The sequence below is a fragment of the Centropristis striata genome, chromosome 9 (assembly GCF_030273125.1).
Source record: "Centropristis striata isolate RG_2023a ecotype Rhode Island chromosome 9, C.striata_1.0, whole genome shotgun sequence".
NCBI lineage: Eukaryota > Metazoa > Chordata > Actinopteri > Perciformes > Serranidae > Centropristis > Centropristis striata.
The window spans coordinates 2,884,167-2,909,776 of record NC_081525.1 but is presented as its reverse complement, the minus strand read 5'-3'; the positions used below and the strand labels follow the sequence as shown (position 1 = coordinate 2,909,776).

The 25,610-nt window shown below is 38.4% G+C and overlaps 1 protein-coding gene across 1 annotated transcript in view; it reads right to left on the bottom strand.

Moving 5' to 3' along the window:
* patj (PATJ crumbs cell polarity complex component) overlaps window positions 1–25,610 on the bottom strand; it is a 211,853-nt gene that overhangs the window by 55,344 nt on the left and 130,899 nt on the right. Inside the window, 2 exon segments of the mRNA XM_059341129.1 lie at window positions 12,025–12,116; window positions 15,871–16,067. Coding sequence (XP_059197112.1) covers window positions 12,025–12,116; window positions 15,871–16,067 — 289 coding nt within the window.

The window sequence follows — 25,610 nt, the reverse complement described above, 5'->3', positions numbered from 1 at the left end:
CATCTCATCCATAAGGAGACCAAGCCCAGAGATACAAACTTTAGAGTGTTTTAATAAAAGGAGATAAAGTTTGTGACCTCTTATTGTTCTGTGTCTGATCAGGAGGAAACCATGAGCCGAACGTCATCAGAGAGAATTATTATCCTCTGCTCTCTGATAAAAGGCCCCATGATGATGATAATAATTATTATTATCACCAGGCTGCTGTCTCATTAAACTCTTTGTGTGAAAGAATCAGGATGAGGTGACGGTTTCCTCTTCACATCGTAATAAAACACGTCAGAGTTCAGACAGAAGCAGCTTCTTCACTCTGAACGTCCAGAATAAAAAGCTGTGAGAGTGAAAGTGAAGCAGCTTCTTCTGTCTCTGCTGTCAGTTTTCATCTCTGGAATAAAATTAGTTTCTAACACCGTCTGTCTGTCACACTGAAGTCTGCAGAGAAATCACAACAAACATCATTATATTTAAACCAGAGCAGCCGAAGTGATTTCATTCATTTTTCTTTCTTTTTAAATTATATATAAATATAGCCTACACTCCTGAATAAAATCTTAAGACCTGAGGAAAAATTACAAGTAATCACATTTCGTGCTGGTAAAACATAACCAGGTTGTAAGTAGAGCCTCGAAATGCAAAAAGAACTAGAAAATTTCCTCTGGGGAAATTCTGAAAGGGCCACGGGGGCTACTGCCGGTGTGTGTACACTATGATGAGACTCTTCAGAGATTTATAACAATTAATACTAGTAATGTTATGATGCTATATTATATACAAGGAGCACAGCTACAACAAGCATTCCTTTTCAAGTATTTATTTATACAGCAACCTATGACCTTTAACCTCAAAATGTGTGTGTGTGTGTGTGTGTGTGTGTGTGTGTGTGTGTGTGTGTGTGTGTGTGTGTGAAGCATGTGTATCTGTAACTGTAATCACATCAAATCATCAAAGGCTTTGCGGTCGACCAATCAGAGAAGAGCAATCAACAGAATTAACAGCTGTGGAATCTTCTAGCACAGTGACAGCAGCCAAAAAATACTTTTGCTAGAGCGATCTAAAAAACTGTTACATCTCCCTTTTTCAGAAATTTTCCTGCGTTTTTAATATGGGAGCCAATGAGGCTGTTGGTGCGTGTTGGTGGTGCATCTGTGCGTCCTACGCCCAAACTATAACTCTGACAGCTTTACCAGAGGATTGTGAGGGAGAAGACTAATTTTCCTACGTTTCTATGTATAAATTATTTCTGTAGAGTGGAATTTGCGGCCTGGAGCGCAGTTTTCAAATTTATTTTTTGACAGTTTTTTCTCTCCCTCTACACTCTGCCGATGATGTCACACACTGTGACACGAACATTCCGTGCAATACACACCCATTATAATCTCAGAATTTCTCCAAAAATGATCATGGTCATTGAACAGGGATTGATAAAAAACTATATGACCTATCGAAACGTGGATTAATACACCGATACACAAGACTTGTGTCTACTGTTTAAAGTTTAAATGGAGTCTCTAGGTGAAATTATGGCGGAGAAGTAGACGTTTAAAAATCTCCAATTATTGTTCTTTTTCGTTCTTTTTTTTTTGGCCGTCCCATTCATTTCAATGCAAAATTTTGGGCAGTTTTTCGTAGAGAAAAGTAATAGCACACCGATCCTGATCAAACTGCACGTTTTGATATATAATTTGACTAGTATCGGGACGAAATTGTGTCCGGAGGAGGAAGAAGTAAAATCCACAGTATAACAGTAGTGCTATAGGAGGAGAGAGACAGAGAGAAAGGAGGAGGAAGAGGAGGAGGAGGAAGGGTAAGAAGAGGAGAGAGAAGAGGAAGAGGAAAAGGAAGAGGAGGTGTGAGGGGGAGGAGGAAGAGGAGAAGAGGAGGAGAGAGAAGAGGAAAAGGAGGAGGAGGAAGAGGGGAAGGAAGAGAAGAAGAGGAGGAAAAGGAGGAGGAGGAGGAGGAAGACAAGAAGAGGAGAGAGAAGAGGAAGAAGAAAAGGAAAAGGAGGAAGAGGAGGAGGAGGTGTGAGGGGGAGGAGGAAGAGGAGGAGGAGGAAGATGTGGAGGAAGAAGAGGAGGAAGGGGAAGGGGAAGAAGAAGGGGAGGGGTCTCCTCCTCCTCCTTCTCCTCCTCCTCCCCTCCTTCCTCCTCCTCATCTTCCCCTTCCTACCCCTACTTCTCCTCCTCTTCCTCCTCCTCCTCTCCCCCCCCCCCCCCCCCCCCCTCCTCCTCCACCATGTGTCCTTGGTGAAGGAGAAGCAGGAGAACCAGGATTTATGTGTCTCTGTGTGACTTCCTGCTCCAGTGAGTTGAGAGAGACGCTCCGTCAGCTGATTGTCCAGCTGAGCAGCTTAATGACTCGAACGTTTTTCTCTCGTCCAGAGAGACGAGTCGCTGCTGCATCCTGCTGAGGACTCGCCTCCTCTTAGAGGGGAGAGAGGCTTTTATTGTGAAACTCTGCTTCACAGGAACTGCTGACAAGAAAGAACTCCTGAAAGTGTCCTCTGGTTCTGACCTGTTCTCAACTTTAATTTAATGAAATATTTTAGCTTGATGCTGCTTTCCGAGAAGCATCAGTGTCTGTAATTAAAACTTTATTTACAGTTTTGTTCTTTTTAAAGGTTCTAAATGTATGTTTTCTTTAAAATATCACCAAAATACACTGTTTATGGTCAGAAGAAACTATAAAATTAGGTATTATTGTCAGAGTTTGAACTTTCCGACAGTCGGTTATGAACATTTCCTTTATTAAAAGTGAGCAAAATTTGTGTTAAAATGTTAAGGACAGGAGAGGCTGTTTACACAGAGCTGAGAGGAGAGGACAGGAGAGGCTAGAAACATGACAATACTAAAATATGTGGAGAGAACTGTTTTGATCATGTCGTTAATTGGTAATTGTTAATTTGTGTCTTTTTTATTAATTTTAAGTCATTTTTTAAAGTAAATTTTGTCTTTCTTGTGTCTTTTGACGTCATTTGTGTCTTTTTTGTGTCTTTTTTGTGTCTTTTTTGTTCATTTTGTGTCTTTTTTTGGTCATTTTACATAATTTTTGGGGAATTGTGTGTCTTTTGTTTCTTTTTTGTTAATTTTACGTCATATTTTGGGTAATTTTGTGTCTTTCTTGTGTCTTTTGATGTCATTTTGTATCTTTTTTGTTCATTTTGTGTCTTTTTTTGGTAATTTTTCATTATTTTTTGGGGGAATTGTGTGTCTTTTTGAGTCTTTTATGTTAATTTTACATCTTTTTTTGGTAATTTTGTGTTTTTTTTACGTCATTTTGTGTCTTTTTTGTGTCTTTTTTGTTCATTTTATGTCTTTTTTCTTGTCATTTTACATAATTTTGGAGGAATTGTGTGTTTTTTTTGGCCATGTTTTTAGTTTGTAACAACATTTGTGACACTTGTGGTCAATTGGAAAAGTGATTCAACTTGTGTTTTTTCTTTTTTTTCCTGATTTCTGTCACTCTAACTGTTATTCTGCACAAAGACATGTTGGAGTTGTTCCCACTACTGCAGGACATAAAGATTTATATAGATTCTAAACTGTACAGAGAGCCTGTTGGGGTTCAGAGGGTTAATTTGAATGTATTTAGGAACAGATAATCCTCTCCAGGGTTTATGTCTGGCGGCCGGCAGGGTGACGGTTAACCTTTTCTGTTTCCATGGTGACGGCGCCCCGTCGACATCCCGTTGCTCACGGCCGTGGCGACCTTTATCCACAGATAAATCATTCAGCGGACACGACTCTAACGAGATCTAGTCACCTGGATGAACACGGAGAGGAGCAGCGGCGTCCTCCTGCCCCGACACCAGGAGCAGATTCAATCAGAGGAGCCGCCAGGGAGGAGAGGAGGAGGAGAGGAGAGGAGAGGAGAGGAGAGGAGAGGAGAGGAGAGGAGAGGAGAGAGGAGGAAGAGGAGGAGAGGAGAGGAGGAGGAGGAGGAGAGGAAGAGGAGGAGGAGAGGAAGAGGAGGAGGAGAGGAGAGGAGAGGAGAGGAGAGGAGAGGAGAGGAGAGGAGAGGAGAGGAGAGGAGGAGAGGGGAGAAGAAGGAGACAGGAGGAGGAGAGAGGAGAGGAAGAGGAGGGGGAGACAAGAGGAAGAGGAGGAGGAGAGGAGAGGAGGAGGAGGGGAGAGGAAGAAGAGGAGGAGAGGAGAGGAGAGGAGAAGGAGAAGGAGAAGGAGTAGGAGAAGGAGGAGAGGAGAGGAGAGGAGAGGAGAGGAGAGGAGAGGAGAGGAGAGGAGAGGAGAGGAGAGGAGGAGAGGAGAGGAGAGGAGAGGAGGGGAGGAGAGGAGAGGAGGGGAGAAGAAGGAGACAGGAGGAGGAGAGAGGAGAGGAAGAGGAGGAGGAGACAAGAGGAAGAGGAGGAGGAGAGGAGGAGGAGAGGAGAGGAGAGGAGAGGAGAGGAGAGGAGAGGAGAGGAGAGGAAGAGGAGACAAGAGGAAGAAGAGGAGGAGAGGAGAGGAGGAGAAGGAGGAGGAGGAGGAAGAGGAAGAGACAGGAGGAGGAGAGAGAGGAGGAGGATGAGGAGGAGACAGGAGGAAGAGGAGGAAGAGCCAGGAGGTTGTGTTGTTCTTAAATTGTCTAATTATAATTAATATTATACCAGTGGTTTATACAACACTCTTATATGAATTTGTATTAATATACTTAAAGTTGTAAAATTCATAAATATGATATTATACAAAGATTGTGACGGTTTTGGGACGATCAGAGTCATAAAGTGAATACGGAGCAATTTAGGCCACAATGTTTAAAGTCTATAGGAAAACTATGAGAGACGAGAAGTCAGTCTGGGCAAAAGCTTTGTGTTTGTTGTAAAAATCAAACAGGTCATGGTGCGTTCAGGGTCGTGGTGCGTTCAGGGTCGTGGGGCGTTCAGGGTCCGATCTTGTCAACACGTCTGAGTGATTTTTTCATATTAAACGTGTTGAAAGTCTCTCTGCAGGTCTTTGACCCTGCAGACGTTCCCGCCGCTGTCAGACTGAAACAGGAAGTGACAGATTGAAACAGGAAGTGACAGACGTCAGCGGCGCCGTCGAACCGCCGGCGGGAAACGACGACTCACTGCTGACATCACGTCATCACATTTACAGAGTGAAGCTGCTGGGAGGTGATTATACAGAGACTACAGAGCTCAGAAACAGCGTAACGACTTGTTGTGGAGCTGATTTATGTCTGGTGTTGACACGTTTTGTCTCCTGAGCCTGAACGCAGCACGCCGCCATCAGCGACATCAGAGTCTGACCGACAACCATCCGTCTCCATCTGTCTGCTTAAATATTCAGATTACACAAACAGGAACAAAACATCCTGATGGAGTTCAGCCTGATGAGTTATTTTTATATCAAGGACCAAAGCTGCCAAAATCATAAATAAATAAACAACAAACAAGTCGATAAAAAACAAATATATGGCAATAAATTAGCCAAAAATATAAAAAAGAATATATTTTTATTTTATTTATATTTTGTTTTATTTATTTTAAATTGTATTTATTTTTATTATTTTATTTATGTAAATGTATTATTATTATTATTATTATTATTATTATTATTATTATTATTATTATTATCCTTTTTTTTTGTATGTGTTCTGAACTGTTCACAAGCCAATTTTGGATTTAATTTGAGAATTGTTTTATTTATTTATGTTAATTAATTTTAAGTTGCTGCAGCTGGATCTGCAACTTGAATATTAGCAAACTGACTATTTATCTTCTTGTTTTTGTTTATTAGTATTATTAGGTACCTTTTTTCAATGCAGTAAAAAAAACAAAACATACAAACAGCAGAATTAATCTTAGAGTTTACATCTTATTCAATGGTTTTTCTTTTTTTTTCTCCGATATTTTCTGCATTAGAGAACAATATTAAATACATCAAAACTATGATGGAACACAAATGGAATTATGTAATAAACAAAAAAAGTGTTAAACCACAATACGTTCTATATTTTAGATTCTTCAGAGTACCCTTTAACTTTTTGCTTTTGATTTGATGTCTGAAGTGAGTTTACACTGTGATACTGCACAGTGAACTGCTTCAATGCAATTATTCTGTGTATATTTATATTTTTTTCTCTTTTCTAGTGAATTTCTTGATGTATATATTTGTTAAATTGTTAAGTCTTTTTCTTTTTCTTTCTTCTTCTTCATTCATTATCTTCAACCGCTTATCTGCACTTGGGTCATGGGACCAATAACGCTCTCATTCACTCTCATTCTCATTCACAGAGTCACTAATTAAACCTAAGCTGCATGTTTTTATGACTGTGGGAAGCCAGAGTACCTGAAGAGAACCCGCGCTGACACAGGGAAAACATGCAAACCTGTCTTTTAGTGAATTTGCAGACAACTTCAAAGTTCTTTTCTGGAGAAGTTGGGACGTGACTCACTGCACCCAGACCTCTGCAAACTGCACAAATATCAACTTAATGAGAAAATGTGAATAAAGTGTCCACAGACTCCATAATGAGAACAGAAGCTCAGGGAAACGACCGGCTCTACAGGACCTGAACAACAAAGTTAGCTCAAATATATTTAGTATAAAATGATAGAACTGGATGGAATCCTCTTATATGTTATATTTGACACCTTTGTTCACATTTGCAACATTTACATTTTTTTTATTGAGCATGATAGTGTTTTGAAAATAAAAAAAAGATTCAAAACAGCATTTTATGTTGGACTAAAGGACTAAAAACGACACAAAATGACCAAAAAAAGACACAACATGACCAAAAAAGACACAAAAAGACTAAAAAAAGACACAAAATGACCAAAAAAGACACAAAATGACTTAAAAAAGACACAAAATGACTAAAAAAAAGACACACAATTACCAAAAAAAGACAGAAAAAGACACAAAATGACAAAAAAAAGACACAAAATGACCAAAATTGTTGGTTCAGTCCCTGAGTCCCTAGATCCTCCTTCATAATCTGAAGGACATTTGAAATAGTTAGTGTTTAAAGTCACGTTCTCCTGCAGCTCTCTGGTGTTCTCCTCTCTGCTCCTGCAGCTCTCTGGTGTTCTCCTCTGTGCTCCTGTAATCGGAGGTCTGTCCTGTATCAGGAGCAGCAGCAGTGAATGAAGACATGGATAACGTGAGCAGATAGAGCGGAGGATAAAGCTCTCTGTGATTATCCTCGGGGCAGCAGAGTGGGACTTTAAATCCCGTCTGACAGAGAGGCTGAGCGGCTCGGCTCCTAATGAGACCTCGGTGAAATACGGCACACCTGCTCAGAGCTGCAAATCAATGTGAGAGTTTAATCTGCTGCTGCCCACGGAGGAGACTCCCGTCCTCTCCTCTCTAAGGCCTGTCTCCTGTCTTTCTTAGTAATTTTGCGTCTTTTTTTAATAATTTAGTTTTTTATGTAATTTTGTGTCTTTTTTTGGTCATTTTGTGTCTTTTTTTGGTCATTTTGTGTCTTTTTTGAATAATTTTGTGTCTTTTTTTAGTCATTTTGTGTATTTTTTTGGTCATTTTGTGTATTTTTTTGGTAATTTTGTGTCTTATTTTTAGTAATTTTGTGTCTTTTTTTGTGGCATTTTGCTACTTTTTTTGGTAATTTTGTGTATTTTTTTAGTCATTTTGTGTCTTTTTTTAATAATTTAGTTTTTTATGTAATTTTGTGTCTTTTTTAATAATTTTGTGTCTTTTTTTGGTCATTTTGTGTCTTTTTTTAGTAATTTTGTGTATATTTTTGGGTCATTTTATGTCTTTTTTAAGTAATTTTGTTTTTTATGTAATTTTGTGTCTTTTTTGAATAATTTTGTGTCTTTTTTTTAGTAATTTTGTGTATTATTTTGGTCATTTTGTGTATTTTTTTGGTCATTTTGTGTCTTTTTTTAGTAATTTTGTGTCTTTTTTTTTGTGGCATTTTGCAACTTTTTTTTGTTATTTTGTGTCTTTTTCTGGTCATTTTGTGTCTCTTCTTGTAATTTTGGGTCTTTTTTTGGGTCATTTTTAGTCATTTTGTGTCTTTTTTTAGTCATTTTGTGTCTTTTTTTGGTCATTTTGTGTCTTTTTTAGTCATTTTGTGTCTTTTTTTAGTCATTTTGTGTCTTTTTTTGGTCATTTTGTGTATTTTCGGGTAATTTTGTGTCTTTTTGGTCTCTTTTCCTCTCTCGTCTCAAAGGACTCCTCCTGGGAGTGAAGGAGCAGCTCCTCCTGCTGCCTTTCATCAGGAGCAGCTCCTCCTGGGAGTGAAGGAGCAGCTCCTCCTGCAGCCTTTCATCAGGAGCAGCTCCAGCGGCGTCTCACAGCTCGCAGCTTTGTGGCGGTTTGACGGCGAACACGGAGCTTTGTCTCCACATCACACAGAGACAGGTTGAAGTGGGCACTTTGAAGTGTGTGTCCCCGTCCGTCCTCAGTGAGTCAGAACACATCGTGTCCTGCAGAGACGGAGACATAATCTCCCTGTGGAGGGGATCCCTGTTCACACAGCTCTACAGCTGGAATTCATTAGATTTATGTCTATTAGGGGACAGAAAACTTCAAAAATATGGAGAAATGATCACTTAAGCTGCAGCGAAACTGCAGGATTTAAGACGGATTCAGCTGCACAATTAATTTCATCTTTGTCAGGCGTCATCCCGAACAAAGTTTGGATGGATTTCTGACATTTTCTGCCAACAGTTAGTTCCCCACACGCTTTGGCAACAAGTTCTCCAACATAAACAGCAGAAGAGGTCGTGTAGAGCAGCTATTTTCAACCTTTTTGAGTCGCGACCCCCAATTTAACATGCATGTTGTCCGCGACCCCCGCTCACTGAACACAATCTCATGCACACAGTTCAGATCATACAAACTCAGGGATTTGTCAGAAAAGACACAAAATGGCCCAAAAAGAAACAAAGTGACCAAAAAAAAGACACAAAATGACCAGAAAAAGGAAACAAAATGACCAAAAAGACAGAAATTGAACACAAAATGATCAAAAAAAGAGACCAAATGACCAGAAAAGACACAAAATGACCAAAAAAGACACAAAATGACCAAAAAAGACACAAAATGACAAAAAAAAGATACAAAATTACCAAAAAAAGACACATAATGACCAAAAAAGACACAAATTGACCACAAAATGATCAAAAAAAGGACACAAAATTACCAAAAAAGACACAAAACTACCAAAAAGACTAAAACACATTAACACATGAACACTTTAACACAGTGGAGACAGAGCTGACTTCCAAAGTGATTTGGCGACCCCCAGAAATCATCTCACGACCCCAATTGGGGTCGGGACCCCAAGGTTGAGAATAGCTGGTTTAGAGGTCAGTACCACAAATTACGGCATGTAGCTACGTCTCGTTTTTCATGACAATGCACATGTACGGTCTGCGGTTATAAAAAAAGACGTCAGTTCCTGTGGATTTATGTTGTAAAACCACTGAGCTAGGTTTTAGTTTAAGACAGTTTAAACAGTAAATAAATGTACGTAAATGCTGGAAGTGAAGTAGTTACAAGCGCAGGTGACTGCTGCAAATAACGTAAAAGCCAGGCGGCAACCTCCTGGTCTGAGCAGGGAGGCAAACCAGGAAGTGCCTTAAGCTGCATTCTACAGAAAATTCCAGCGGCGGCTGCAGAAGCATTTTGGTCCATTCATTTCAATACAAAATGAGAAAACTTCTCACTTGATTTATTACGGTCTCAATCACTAGTAAAAAATCTTCTTCTAGACAATTTGATGTTAATAGTGTAAATAATGGCCCCATTTAGAAGAAAATAGAAGATAAAGAATCGTATGATTTGGGGCGGGGCTACCTTTGATTGACAGGTCACTAACAATACTTATAATCAACACTGGAAAGCTCTCAAGAAAAACTTTAAGCACCTTTCACAACTTTAAGAAACCAACCTGCCAACAGCCCTGACTTCACATTAAATAAACATAAATCAACATAAAAATAAAATGACTTTAAAGAGATCTAACGGTGGTTCTCGTGGTCAGAATGTTTGCGTGCGACCTCCTCTGTGCTTCACACGTCACTTCTTGTTCCCAGCTGTTTGTTTGACGGCGGCCATGTTGGCTCTGAGCTGTCAGTCTCCTGCTGCTGCAGCATCCTGAAACTTGGCAGGAGCTTCATCTCAGATCTGTGATTTTTTTTTTTTTTTTTTTACCTGTTTCACTGTTTTCTGCTCTCTCTCATTTGTTCTATTCTCGTCTGACACCCCAGTCTCTCTGCTGCTGTGACCCAGTTTCAGCTGCAGATCAATACGGTCTCATTTCATCGAACCAGGAGAAACCAGAGAGAAGGTGAAGGCAGAGGGAACGAACACACTTTCTCTCTTTTCCTTCCATCAGCAGCGAGGAAAAGCCAGTAAACTCTCCTGAATTCACACAAAAGGAAAGTTTCTGACCGCAGAAAAAGAAAAAGCAGAAATGTGAGCGGCTCGTCCTCCTCGGGTCGGCTCCAGCAGCTCGGGGGTTTCTTTTTAATTGAGCCAAGAGTTTGTGTTTAAGAAACACTTCACGTCCTGGTGTCCCTGAACACACCGCTCCCTCCTCCACCTGTTTCCTACAGTATCTCACTAAAAGTCTCCTCTAAAGTCCTCACACTGTTTTGTTATTTTCTCTGCCTGACAGAATAATTCATCTTTCAATCCGACACATTCTCACTCAGACCACGTTCACCGTTTAGATCATAACAACAAGAAAGACAGCTGCTACCGGAGCGTTTATTATCTGCCCTGTTGTTGTTACCGCAAGAAGTGGAAATGTTATGGAATGTCATTTTGTGTCTTTTTTTTTGTTGGTAATTTTGTGTCTTTTTAAAAATAATTTTGTGTCTTTTTTTTTGTTGGTAATTTTGTGTCTTTTTAAAAATAATTTTGTGTCTTTTTTTTTTAATTTTGTGTCTTTTTTTAAATAATTTTGTGTCTTTTTTTAGTAATGTGTCTTTTTTTGGTAATTTTGTCTTTTTCTAATAATTTTGTGGATTTTTTGGGACATTTTATGTATTTTTCTAATAATTGTGTGTCTTTTTTTTTTTAGTAATTTTGTGTCTTTTTTTGTAATTTTGTCTTTTTTTGGTCATTTTGTGTCTTTTTCTAATAATTTTGTGTCTTTTTTTGGTAATTTTGTGTCTTTTTTTGGTAATTTTGTGTCTTTTTCAAGTAATTCAGTTTTTTTTCCTGTCATTTTGTGTCTTTTTTTTAGTAATTTTGTGTCTTTTTTTGGTCATTTTGATACTGCCTCCAGCGGCCCCCAGGTAATTTGAGTTTGAGACCCCTGGTTTAGATGAATGTTAGCTTTAAACACAAAAACTGCTTCAAAAAACATCAAAACTAACTAACTAATCAATTAATAACAGTCTTCAGTTTCAAGCAGCTGTTGAACTTTACTAATGAAGGCTACAGGAATAAATAATACCTTGTTTAATTAGCAGCTGACTGCACTTCAGTATATAGCACTGCAGCAGTGTTGCATGACACGGCCCTCTTGTTTCTGATATCTTCACTTCAGCAGGTTTTATCTGCTCCACACTTCACTTCAGATTACCTCTCTGCCTCTTCCACTGTCTCCTGTTTCCAGACTGCAGTTTGCTCTGTTCTCACCTGATACAGTCATGTATCAAATAACTGATAAGAGTTTAATTAAAGAGCTGATATCTGGGCATTTTCCATGGATTTCTTGATAATAACCAAAATTATTATCAAGAAAACCATGTTAAATGTCTAGATATCAGCTCTTAAATTAAACTCTTATCAGTTATTTTTGTTCTTATCATTATATTTGTCCAAACAAATGGACTTTTAGTTGTTTCAGGCATGAAAATGTACAAGAAATTGAAGAAAACAACGGTCTAATCAATCTAATCAATCAGTCTGAGCAAAATATAAAGAAGAGCTGAAACTGGAAGACTTCCTGAGGTCTTTAGTGTGCAGAGTTTTACATTTAGTATTTGGTTTCTTTAACTTACTACAGTGTGAAAAACAAAGATTATGTGTTCATAATGTAGAAGAAGACCATCAGATTGGTACTTTTCAAACAGTTTCCCAGCATGCCTTGCAGTCCTACCTGAGCAGGATGAGTTTCACCTTGGCGGCGGCGCTCTTAATGATGGCCGAGGCGTTCTGGTGGCTCCGCCCATAGAGGATCTGGTTGTTAATCTGAAATAACACAGAAAACAGAAAAATTGAGAAAATGGAATGTACTTCTATAAAACACACTGTTATACATTCTTATTATTACATCACAAATTTATTTTTTGGGTCATTTTGTGTCTTTTTCTAATCATTTTGTGTCTTGTTTTCGTAATTTTGTGTCTTTTTCTAATCATTTTGTGTCTTGTTTTCGTAATTTTGTGTCTTTTTCTGGTAATTTTGTGTCTTTTTTTAGTAATTTTGTGGGTTTTTTTAGCAATTTAGTTTTTTTTAGTAATTTTGTGTCTTTTTCTAATAATTTTGTGTCTTTTTTTGTAATTTTGTGTCTTTTTTTTAGTAATTTTGTGTCTTTTTCTAATAATTTTGTGTCTTTTGTGTAATTTTGTGTATTTTTTGGGTCACTTGCATGCATTTGAGCATGAAATCTTAAAAGTGCAGTGTGAAAATGCACAAAATTACTTCTTGCAATTAATGTTGGTCTGCTGTTCTTGCACTGAAAAAAAAAGAAATCACAGTAAGTGGTTATTTTTCATTTGCTTCAAACCTTTTGTATTCCTATAACTGCAGATTATTTGGTTCTTAAGATAAAACAAACTTATTTAGAAGTGTTAGATAATTTATGTTGTTTTAAGAGTTAATTTCTTATTTTAAGTGTTCAACATGCTTATTTATAGATTGAATAACCTTAATTCAAGAAATCTTGTCAAGGTAAATTATCTGTCCATGCAGCAAGATCATTTCCCTCAGATTTACTGTTTTATCTGTTTTTTAGACTAAACACCTTTTTTGCAGTGTACATGCATTTGAGCATGACATATGTTAAGTTACTGCAGTGTAAACATGTTTAAAATTGCAGTTTCATCATATCTGGTTAAGTGCACACTCCAATATGTGGCCCTGTGGTAGTGAACATGAAACATTGTGGCTCCCTCCAACATTTAAGTTGCCCATCCCATTCCCATAGGGAATACAAGAAAAAAAACACATATGTAATTGATACAGGTGTAATTTAAAGGTCATTTAGCTGCAAGGCAATAAACTATAGTACGCCAGGAGCACCTCCAAATGTTAAATCAATATGTTATCCACCCACACACACACACACACACACAGACACACAGACACACAGACACACACACACACACACACACACACACACACACACACACAAGTCAGTTACATGATGGAAATGTAATGTGTGTGTGTTCTCCTTGAGATTATATGGATTTTTTCCCTAATGTGTCTTTCATTTATGCAAATGGCTGCGTGTGTTTTAGAGCATGTTTTAGTATGTGTGTGTGTGTTTTAGTGTGTGTGTGTGTGCGTGTGTGCTTTAGTGTGTAATTGTCCAGGCTTTCCACAGTTCGAACATCAATTTTTCATGGCGCCTCTGACACCGCTGTAATGAGGAGGAGGGCGAGCGAGCGAGCGAGAGGCTGAGGATCTCACTGTTTCTCTGTTTAATATTTATGTGAACACATTGGAAACCCCCTCACACACACACACACACACACACACACACACACACTGAAACACACACACACACAGCTGCTCTCGTCCTCGCTGACACAGTCATTTAGCGGTTATTGATTTTTATGCAGATGATGTGATGTTGTTCGGCTCATCTACAGCTGAGATGTGATGCAATAAAACGTGAAAAGATGTCAGAGGGATGTGATGTGGTGAGAGCTGTGTGAGACCGCCAAAATAACAGGCAATCCTGATTTGCATCATCATGACGAACACTGTGTCTGTGCAGCTGCAACAACAATATGCACACGAACACAAGGTTGATGTTCAATAAAACACTTTAACTATTATTTGTTTTTATGCAGATGATGTGATGCAATTAAATGTGAAGAGATGTCAGAGACATGTGATGTGGTGAGAGCTTTGTGGGACCACCAAAAACACATAATCTTGACTTTCATCATCCTAAATAAACACGTGTCTACACAGCTGTCTGCACCGTCTACGTGCAGGATTGCATCTCTAGGGTGCAGCTGCAACTTTTATTTGCAACTTCAGTACATTTTTCCACAAAATGCACATGAAAGTGAGGTCAATGACAAATAAAACACTGTAATTATCATTGATTTTTACGCAGATGATGTGATGTTGTTCGTCTTATCTACAGCTGAGATGTGATGCAATAAAACATGAAAAGATGTCAGAGGGATGTGATGTAGTGAGAGCTGTGTGAGCGTCTGTGCAGTTGCAACCTATATTTACACTTCAAGTCAATTTTTTTCTACAATAAACGAACACAAAGTTGAGGATCAATAAAACACTTTTTCATTCATAAAACTATTATTTGTCATACGGCCAAAAAAATTGTAATCTTAAGTTTTATTTCCATACTAACTCTGTGTCTATGAAGCTGTCTGCACCATTTCTGTGTGCAGGTTTACATCTCTAGGGTGCAGCTGCAACTTTTATTTACAATTTCAGTCAATTTTTCCACAAAATGCACATGGAAACAAGGCTGATGAGGAATAAAACACTATAATTATTATTGATTTTTATGCAGACGATGTGATGTTGTTCATTGATGTGATTGTTTGATGTGATGCTGTAAAAATGTAAATGATATAAAGGAGATGTGACATATTTCAGGTTTTGTGATTCTCTAGTTAGTTACCCTTATTTTAATGTGTTAAATGCTTTGAATAGTGGTAAAAATAACTTTTCTTAAAAGTGTTTTCCTCTTCTCTCATCTCTCAAACTTTATCAGTACCTAGAGAGGATTATGAGGGGGAAACATTGTTTAGTATAACCCTCATCTAGCGGTCAAAATAATCATACATGAGAGGAAAAATGTACAATGCACAGAAGGTTTGGTTCTTTCTTTGCACAAAGTTGCTACAGTAGCTTGACAGGGACCAGAACTCAGTATTTAATAAGCCATGGTGCTGTTTTACTAAAGAACCTGCTAGGACGTTAAACTTTCTTTAGGACTTTTTGTTCAAGACAATTCAGAAACAATAAAAAAAGACCTGCACCACCTGTAAGACTGGCATCGTTGCTCATATTTAAACAATTAATGTTTCTAATATTCTCACTACGACAAAGCTGATGTTTAGCAGATATAATGCTTACTATGTTCACCAGCTTATGCTGAGTTTACACCAAAAGATTTTCACAGTCCCAGACTAAAAACTCAAAGTCTTTAGTAAATCTAGGAGCTTTACTGAAATAGGACATAAATGTACAGTATATCATGAATTCATTTCTAAATGTTCCTTTCCTTTATTCTTCCTTATATCTATTTTTACTGTAAAATAGTCAACTTTTCATGTCAGAAAAACAGAAACCCCTTTTCAGCTTTGTGAGGGGCATTTTGTGGCGTCTTCTCTTCTTTTTGTTGTTCTTTCCAACACAAACCACTGAGTCACACACTAGAGCAGCTGGAGCCAAAAGCTGCTTCTCCTCCATTTAGTCAGTTTTTACTAAGAGCATGATGGGAAAAAAAATGCTAAAAGAATCTAGTTGTAGTCTTGTAAATAGTTGCACGATTCACAGTCTGTCTAAAATCTCAGTGTGAGACTAGAAACTCTAAACATTGGTCTTAAGGTGTGAGCAGGTGTGACACGATAGTTTTCCAGGAGTCTTTTCCAATCTTTCAAAGTCTTCTGATGTATAGGTAGCATTAGCGGCATGATAAATACACAAAAAAAAGCACAAAAAGTAGTGGACACATTACAGATCGAGAGTGAAAAGTCAGAGGATTCATCATGAGTTTAAAGGTGTTTGTTCTCACCTCCAGCAGCTCGTCTCCGACCTGGATGCGTCCGTCCCGAGCCGCCGCTCCTCCCGGGTGGAGTCCCACCACGAAGATGCTGAGGCGGGAGCGGTCCCTGTTTCCCGCCAGGCTGAGACCCAAACTCTGCCGGTCCTTCTCCAGCTCCACGCACAGCAGCTCGCCACGCAGCTCGCCATAACGCTCACACCACCGCTCTGTGCAGGACCAGAAGATCTTACAACAGTCAGAAAACTCAAATACATTTTAATCAATTTAACATCAGTGACTAACTTGTGATCGAGTCCAGGTAATGTTTTAGGAATATGCTTTGATTCCCCTCTTTTAACTGATGCTGAACAATCTTTGTGAACATGAATTCTGCTTTCAGTTTCACTTTAAAAATCCTTCAAACCGTCGTGTCACAAGCACATTAGAGTCACCTTATCAGCCTTTTGTATGGTGGCAATGTTCCATTCTAGCTGAAGCCAATATTTAATATTTAAAGAGTTTTATCAGTAAATTTCATCAAATGGAAAAATGTATTAGACCACTTCATCCATCTTCATTTTAATGCCTGGTATAATTAAATGTACATGTTTGTTTCCATGGTTTTCTTGATAATAACCAAAATCATTATGAATAAAACCATGTGCAATGTCTAGATATCAGCTCTTAAATTAAACTCTTATCAGCTATTTTTGTTGTTATCATTATATTTGTCCAAACAAATGTACTTTTAGTTGTACCAGGTATTAAAATGAACAATAAACTGGAAAAAACAATGGTCTAATATTTTTTCCATGACTGTATATAAAGATAGAGATACATTTGTATTGTTATTGGACAGAATTAAACCAACAGGAGCTGGAGAGGAGAGAGAAAAAGTATAAAAGATGAAGAAGAGGAGGTGAAGAAATATATTTTTGCTGGGTAAAAAGTATGTTTTCTTTAAAAAATAACTGATATTGTTTGTGAAAAAGAAAGTTTTTTTTCATTTTGAACGTTACTTTTTTAATAAACATGTCTAAAAGATGCAATAGCTTCAACAGGGTACAATACATAACATTTTCATTATCAAATTTCAAAACATCATGAAAGGAACTTTTTAACCGGTTTCTTGTCTGGAGTAGCAATATATTTTTTTTCTAGATGGAAAAGGGCCAGGAAATTACATTTTGAGTGCTTTTTTGTGGCGCAAAATGGCCTTTTCATTGGAAAAGTCTGCAGAAAAAAGTGTTTCAATATGGCCTCCTGGAGGTCATGTGACAAATTAAAGCATCGCTATTGGTTCCCTATACTCTTCCCTCTTCTTTAAAGTATTGCATCACTCAAAAAGATGCATTGTAGAAATTTGACAGGCCAAAAATGGGGCAACACCGAGCCATAGAGGGTTAAGAAGCAACCTGGTCTCACAGGAATCCGTGAAATAGCCACGGATTCGCTTAACGCAAAATCCGTGGAATAGCCACGGAATCCCTCAAATTTCCGTGAAACTGACACGGATTTGGCTACAATGCAAGTTAATGACAGTCATATCCCGTGGCTATTCCAACATACACAGTGATTATGTACATTCACTGAGTGAATATTTAGAAAATAAAACAAATTTCTCACTAGAAATGTGATCAAAATCCATTTTTATGCAGAAACTAAGTCAAAATATTGATTTTTTCACTAAAAATGAGAGAACTGTCCGCCATGTTTTTTGTTCTGACCGCCGGGACCTTGAAAGTCACGTGACTTGGAAACAAACCAATAGGAAAAATGGAATAGCCACGGGATATGAGCGAAATCTGTGTCAGTTTCACGGGAAATTTGAGTGATTCCGTGGCTATTCCACGGATTTTGAGTTAAGCAAATCCGTGGCTATTTCACAGATTCCTGTGAGACCAGGTTCTTAAGAAGTGAATGAACAGATTAAAGTGTATTTCAGGCCACAAATCCAGTGAAAAAAGTGTTTTTTAGGAGGATTTGTTGCAGGATAAGGAGCTCTCTGCTCTGATCTCCAGACTGTAAACTGATGTGACAACAGAGTGGAAATCTAAAGAGCATAAACCATATTTATGCTGATGTTTTTCCGTTTATACTCAGCGGCGGCGTTCAGCTGTTTCTGCCTGGTTCAGTTTGAGGTGATTTCCTTCATTCAGCCTCTAAACTGTTTATCTTCCTCCTGTGTGTTCTGAGACGTGCAGTGACCTTTAAATCCTCGAACGGAGCAGATGTAAAAAATACAGAACACAAAAACCTGCTCATATCTCCGGAGCAGCAGCTGTCCACCAACAAAGAAGAGCCGCCTCGCCGTCAGCTCTTTACTCCAGGAAAAGGTCAGAAAGCAGGTGATCCCCGTCTGATTTAAACATTTGACTAAAGGAGGAACGAGGCGTTTTAATCTAATTTTTATTAATATTTCCCTCACGTTCCTCAGTTTGTTGTTTATTTCACGGATTGTTGGGCAGCGTTTTGTTTGACACCAAATTTAATTCAACGCTTGTCTCCTTTTCTCCCCTCAAACTCTCATCTTCCTCTCTTTCATTTCCTCTGCCTCTCTTCTCTCACTCATCTAATTATTTCCTCACCTCTTCATCCCTTAATGGCTCCTCTTCTTCCTTTGCTCTCTCCTCTCCAGCTGTATTTATCTCTCGCTCCATATATATTGATTACATTTTGGTTTAATTATTTAGACTGAGGCTGGGGCTTAAAAATGGGAATAAAATATAATTTACATATAAACACATTTCCAAGTGTCCTGAATGTTGTAAAACCAGTTTTAAAAGTATTGTCATGTCTCCTGTCCTCTCCTCTCAGCTCTGTGTAAACAGCCTCTCCTCTCCTGTCCTCTCCTCTCTGACACACAATTCCCCCAAAATTATGTAAAATTAACAAAAAAAAGACACTAAATGAACATAAAAGGCACAAAGAAAGACACAAAATGACGTCAGACGCCACAAGAAATACACAAAATTACCCAAAAAAGGATGTAAAATTAATAAAAAAGACACAAAATTACCAATAAAAGACATTAAAATGATCAAAACTGTTTTCTCCACATATTGTACATATTGAAGTATTGTCATGTTTCTAGCCTCTCCTGTCCTCTCCTCTCTGCTCTGTGTAAACAGCCTCTCCTGTCCTCTCCCCATAATTTTGTGCCTTTTTCGGTAATTTTTTTGTCCTTTTTCTTATTAATTTGTCTCTTTTTTGGTCATTTTATGTCTTTTGTGTCTTCTTGGACATTTTTGTTTCTTTTTTGGTCATTTTGTGTCTTTTGTGCCTTCTTGGACATTTTTGTTTCTTTTTTGGTCATTTTATGTCTCTTTTTAAATTAAGTTTGTGTCTCTTTGGTAATTTAAAAAAAATAATGTGTCTTATTTTCGTCATTTTGGTATTTTTTGGTCATTTTTTCTCTTTTTTAATCTAATTTTGTATCTCTTGAGGTAATTTTTCTCTTTTCTGGGTAATTTTGTGTCTTTTTTTTGGTCTTTTTGTGTTTGCCTGTGTAAACAGCCTCTCCTGTCCTCTCCTCTCTGCTCTGTGTCAACAGATTCTCAGTGAATATTTGTCATGTTTTGTGTGATTTCTTAAATGTATGATGATAATGAAAATGTATTCTCGTATGTAGCTGCTTTTGCTTCACTTTGAACTCTTTGAATTGCTTTTAATGTCGTTAGTTTCTGCAGGTCACAGGTTCTGTTTCTGTCCCCAGAGTTAAAACGTAACTTTATTTTTTATGCTTCATTATTCTTGAACAAACTCCCAGAATACTTTAGGTCAAATGCAACTTTCAGTTCTATTACATCAAGACTGAAGACTTCTCTGTTTGCCTTTCATTAAATCAAATATTTATTCATTTCGTTCACTGCACTCACTTTTATTCTTGTAATTTCTACCCACGTTATTTGATTTCAGCCTGTTTACTCGTTTCTTCTGCCTGGCTCTTTAATAACGGAATGATTTGATATTTATAATGTGTTTCTTGGCACTTCTGATGTTTTATGTGAAGAACTTTGAGTCGTCTTGTTGCTGAAATGTTGCATAAATAAACTCAAACGGCCTAAAAATACATTCAAATGCTCACAGACCTCAGTCCTAGTATTAATCTGGAACCATCAACGTCATTTTAACATCAGAACTATAAAGATATGATCAGTGAGAGGAGGAGGAGTAGAGAGGAGGAGGAGAGGAGGAGAAGGAGAGGAGGAGTAGAGAGGAGGAGGAGGAGGAGAGGAGGAAGAGTAGAGAGGAAGAGGAGGAAGAGGAGGAGGAAAAGAGGAGGAGGAGTAGAGAGGAAGAGGAGGAGGAGGAGGAGGAAGAAGAGGAGGAGGAGGAGATAGGAGGAGGAGGATAGAGGAGGAGGAATAGAGAGGAAGAGGAGGAGGAGTAGAGAAGTAGAGAGGATAGAGGAGGAAGAGGAGGAGGAAAAGAGGAGGAGAACGGGGGAGGAGGAGAGAGGAGGAGGAGGAAGAGAGAAGGAGGAGGAGGAAGAGGAGGAGAGTGGAGAAGGAGGAGGAAGAGGAGTTGGAGGAGGAGGAGGAGAGAGGAGGAGGAAGAAGAGGGGAGAAGAAGAGGAGAGAGGAGAGAGGAGGGGGAAGAGAAGGAAAGACGAGGAGGAGGAAGAGGAGGAGAGAGGAAGAGGAGGGAGGAATAGGAGGAGAGAGGAAGAAAAAGAGGAGGAGGAGGAAGATGAGGAGGAGAGGAGAGAGGAGGGAGGAAGAGGAGGAGGACCGGGGAGGAGGCGGACAGAGGAAGAAGAGGGAGAAGGAAGAAGAGGAGGAGGAGGAGGAGGAAGAGAGGAGAAGAAGGAGGACGAGGAGAAAGAGAGGAGCAGGAGGAGGAGGAGGAAGGAAGAGGAGGAGAGAGGATGATGAGGAGGAGGAGAGAGGGAGAGGAGGAGAGAGGAGGAAGAAAGAAAGGATTGAGGAGAGAGGAAGTGGAGGAGGAGGAGAAGATGAGACGTCATGTGAGGTGAGATGATGAAGATACAGACGGAGAGATAATGATGACAAATGTAAAGTGAGCGACGGAGCGAGAGACGAGGAGAACGAGTGAGGGAGATTAATGGAGACACACACACACACACAGACACACACACAGCTGGAGGTGTGTGTGTGTGTGTGTGTGTGTGCGCCTCATCAGCTCTGATAATCTACAGCAGTCTGAGTGTTTAATCCTCCTGGAGGAGGCGAAGGAGGAGCAGATTTAAATGTTTTGCAGATTTGTTTCGTTTAAAAAGAAAGAAAAAGATTCAAGGGGAGACAGCAGGTCAGAGGAGATTAATGAGAGACGCATCAACATGTTAGAGTCAGAAATATGAAATAAAGATTAATTAGTCCAACCTATTAAGGGGTATATAAAATCCGTTCTCAAGTTGTTATATTTCATAAGTTTTTGCAGCAATTTTTAAGTGGAAACTATTTGCTGCACAGATTTGGTGCCAAATTTCCCATTTTTTTTAGACTTGAGAATTCATAAAAAAGTTTAAACACCCTTTCAGAACCCCACATTCAGACTCCAAGACCTTTAGAGCAGCAGAGAATCTGGTTTCAGAAATTTTTAACATTTAGTAGATTTGAGTATTTTGTGTCATTGTGTGTCAGCTCTTGTGTTGTGTTGCTGCTTATAGTGAATCTAGTGTGTCAGCCATCATCCTCTGAATGCTCCAGGTCTCTAGTCTGAATGCTCCAGGTCTCTAGTCTGGATGCTCCAGGTCTCTAGTCTGGATGCTCCAGGTCTCTAGTCTGAATGCTCCAGGTCTCTAGTCTGAATGCTCCAGGTCTCTAGTCTGGATGCTCCAGGTCTCGAGTCTGGATGCTCCAGGTCTCTAGTCTGGATGCTCCAGGTCTCTAGTCTGGATGCTCCAGGTCTCTAGTCTGAATGCTCCAGGTCTCTAGTCTGGATGCTCCAGGTCTCTAGTCTGGATGCTCCAGGTCTCTAGTCTGAATGCTCCAGGTCTCTAGTCTGGATGCTCCAGGTCTCTAGTCTGAATGCTCCAGGTCTCTAGTCTGGATGCTCCAGGTCTCTAGTCTGAATGCTCCAGGTCTCTAGTCTGAATGCTCCAGGTCTCTAGTCTGGATGCTCCAGGTCTCTAGTCTCTGGATGCTCCAGGTCTCTAGTTGGTGGCTGTAAAGTTTCATGAGGCTGTGATTATCCTAGAGGTCACAGCAGCTCGTTTTATGCACTGAGCTCAAGTTTCACTCACTAACATCATCAACATGAAGAACATTGGGCTCATTGAGTCCACAAGAGTCTCAGCTTTACACGCAGACCCCATTTATGCAGCTCACAGACTGTTTAGGGTCCCCAGGATGCACAAAGACTCACACACAAGAGGACACAACAACACATTTTACTGCATTTCTCCTGGAACGTTAATGTGGTTGGTACCAATGAATTAGAGGACCCAGAACGAAGCCCTGTGGAACTCCGCATGTCATTTATGTTCGCCATCGTCTTGAGAAAAACCTGATTGGGTTCTACCACAAACCACATTTGATTTGCATAAAAAGGAGCCTTTTGGGTACAAATAGAAAACATGAATATTCAGATATCTTTAGGTCAGAGGTCAAGAGTCTCAGCTTTCCAGTCAGACCCGATTTATGCAGCTCACAGACTGTTTAGGGACCCCAGGATGCACAAAGATTCACACACAAGAGGAGAAAATAACACTTTTTACTACATGTTATCAGCTAAAAAGTAGCCTACAGTTAATAAATTAATTAGGTTTTCCAGTTTCTTTCACATTAAGGCTGTTGAAGAAGAAAGTCTGCAGGTTTTAGCTTTAAAATTAATGACTTGTATCAAAACAAAGTTAAGTGCAACATGACTTCATGTGTGACTGAAATAAAGTGAAACCAGGAAAATGTAAAAAAAACAGGATTAAGTGTTTAATCAGTTATATCTAACAGGCCGCTTTAATTATTCATTATTATTAAATTTCACTTTCACAGTTTGTTGTTTTTTGTTATAAACAAGTTTGTTACACACAGACACACAGACACACACACACACACACACACACAAAGACAGACACACACACACACACACACACACACACACGGTTTAATGACTTAATGTTTAATGGTTTTAGCAGGTCGTGTGTGTGTGCATTTAAGTACTCAGCTTAATGGGCTATTAATTGTGTTAGTGAGACAGATAGCTGGTGGTGTGTGTGTGTGTGTGTGTGTGTGTGTGTGTGTGTGTGTGTGTGTGTGTGTGTGTGTGAAGGTGGATGAAGGACACAGTGTGAAACATCTGCAGCTGACGTTGGAGGAGTGTGACGACACGTTTATTATTTCGTGTTTAATGTTCATTTTAGATTAAACTGTGATTTATTTCCTTCTGACGGGATAATATTATTTCTTATTATTTCTTTTTACGTTAACGAACTCTGAAGGGCTGAATTTAAACAAGTAACGTCAGTCTGAGCTCGGCTGTGGTCGGAAATCTATTAAAAACTGAGGAAACGTCGTTTCTGCTGCTCCGAGCAGAATCTGGAATAAGAAACTCTGAGCTGCAGAAACAGCTGCTTAAAAACAAAACTCATTTAATATTAGAATTGATTCACTTCTACTGAGACGTTTATTGGAAACTTTTTCTCCACACTAAGTTAAAAGTCTGGCAGGAAAAGTTACCAATTAATAACAGTAAATAACCATCAGCTATTTTACAGATAATTACTTCAAAAATACAGATAATAAACAATAAATATGTGTGAATGACTAGAAATAAGGTATGTTTTACTTTAGTTTGACATATTTTTTTGTATGAAATTTTCTTGCATTTTTTTAACATTCAATTTAGAGACAAAAGAAACAAAAAAATCACTTTCATTTTTTTGCAATATTATGATTATTTTTTGTATTTTTATATAGAATTTGCAATTAAAAAAAAGTAATTTAACATTCAAGACCATTAAAGAATTTAATAATATAATTTAATAATAATAAATATATGTTGTTCGATTATATTAATTAAAAACAGATTTCAGCTTTTCTATTTGTAGTAAAATTAATTATTTTATCATTTATATTTGCAGCAAAAACAAGAAAACCCTGTAAAATAATACCGTACATTTCTGTGCAGATGTTTTTTAGTTATTTTTTTCCTTCACAGACTTTATTAGATGTCTGAAGTTTCTTTTTCTTTCTAAACAACACAGAAATGTTCCAGTCTCTCCCCTGAAGGCCTGTTTGTGTAATGGAATTATTAAAGTCTGTGCAGAGATGAAATGATCTTTCAGCAGCGCCTTTAGTTATTATAAAGACCTCGAGGCTGAAATGAGGTTACAGAGAGAGAAAGAGAAGGAGGAAGAAGCAAAGGGTGGAGGAAAAAGTATGAAAAGTTGCTCTGAGAGCCGCTCAAACAAACCAGGACCTTCACCAGGAGACCAACGTTCATGACCCGTGTTAAAACAAAAGTTGTCGAGTCCCTGTAATCACGCTTTACATGACAAACTTAACTTTTGTCCTCCTAACACCTTCACTTCCTGCATTTACATCATTTATTTCCTCTTTAACCCTCTGCCGTTTTTGAATACTTTTGATTTTGCCCTTCATGTACCACATAAAAAAATGTTTATTATACCCATATTTGGTATCCATTTTTTCTTAACCTATATCAGGGGTCTCAAACTCAAATTACCTCGGGGCCGCTGGAGGCAGTACCAAAATGAGCAAAAAAAGACACAAAATTACTAAAAAAAGACACAAAATGACCAAAAAAAGACACAAAATGACTGAAAAAACACTAAATTAATTAAAGAAGACACAAAATGACCAAACAAAGACACAAAATGACTGAAAAAACACTCAATTACTTGAAAGACACAAAATGACCAAAAAAATACCCCAAATTACTAAAAAAAACAAAAAAATTATTAGGAAAAGACACAAAATGACAATAAAAAACTAAATTACTTAAAAAAGACACACAATGACCACAAAAATACACAAAATTACTAAAAAAGACACAAAATTAATAAAAAAAAGACACAAAAATTACTAAAAAAGATACAAAATTAATAAAAAAAGACACAAAATTACAAAAAAAAAACCCCAAATGACCAAAAAAGACACAAAATGACTAAAAAAGACACAAAATTACCATAACAGACACAAAATGACCAAAAAAGACAGAAAATTACTAAAAAAAAAAAGACACAAAATGACCAAAAAAGACAGAAAATTACTAAAAAAAAGACACAAAATGACTAAAAAAAGACACCTGCCAGCAGGTGGAGCAGCAGCTACTACTCTATTCTTACAGGCTGATAAACACACATTCAGTCACCTGATCACATTTGAAACAGGTGGTTTTACAGCCTGTTGCCTTTTGGGAACGTGTTTGACCAAGATGTCCCCTCAGCTCCCAACAGGACTGTCTGTTTAAAGTAACTTCACACTGAAGTGAACTCACACTGAAGTGTCGCGTTACAGCTGTCACAACACATCAACACATATAAAACGGGTTAAAGGTGAAATAAGGTCTGATTCTATATGCAGAGTGGTGCCTTCACTGCCTCTCAGACTGCAGGAAAACTGAGCTTCGAGGCAGAGGGGACGGTTATTGATAAATAACACAAACGTCATCTGAGAGTGGAGCTTTACACACACACACACACACACACACACACACACACACACCTCCTGCAGTGTGTATGACAGTCTGTCACACACTGATGAACACTGTCACTCTGAGAAACCCTGCAGGAGGTAAACTGTCACTTTCTCACACACACACACACACACACACACACACACACA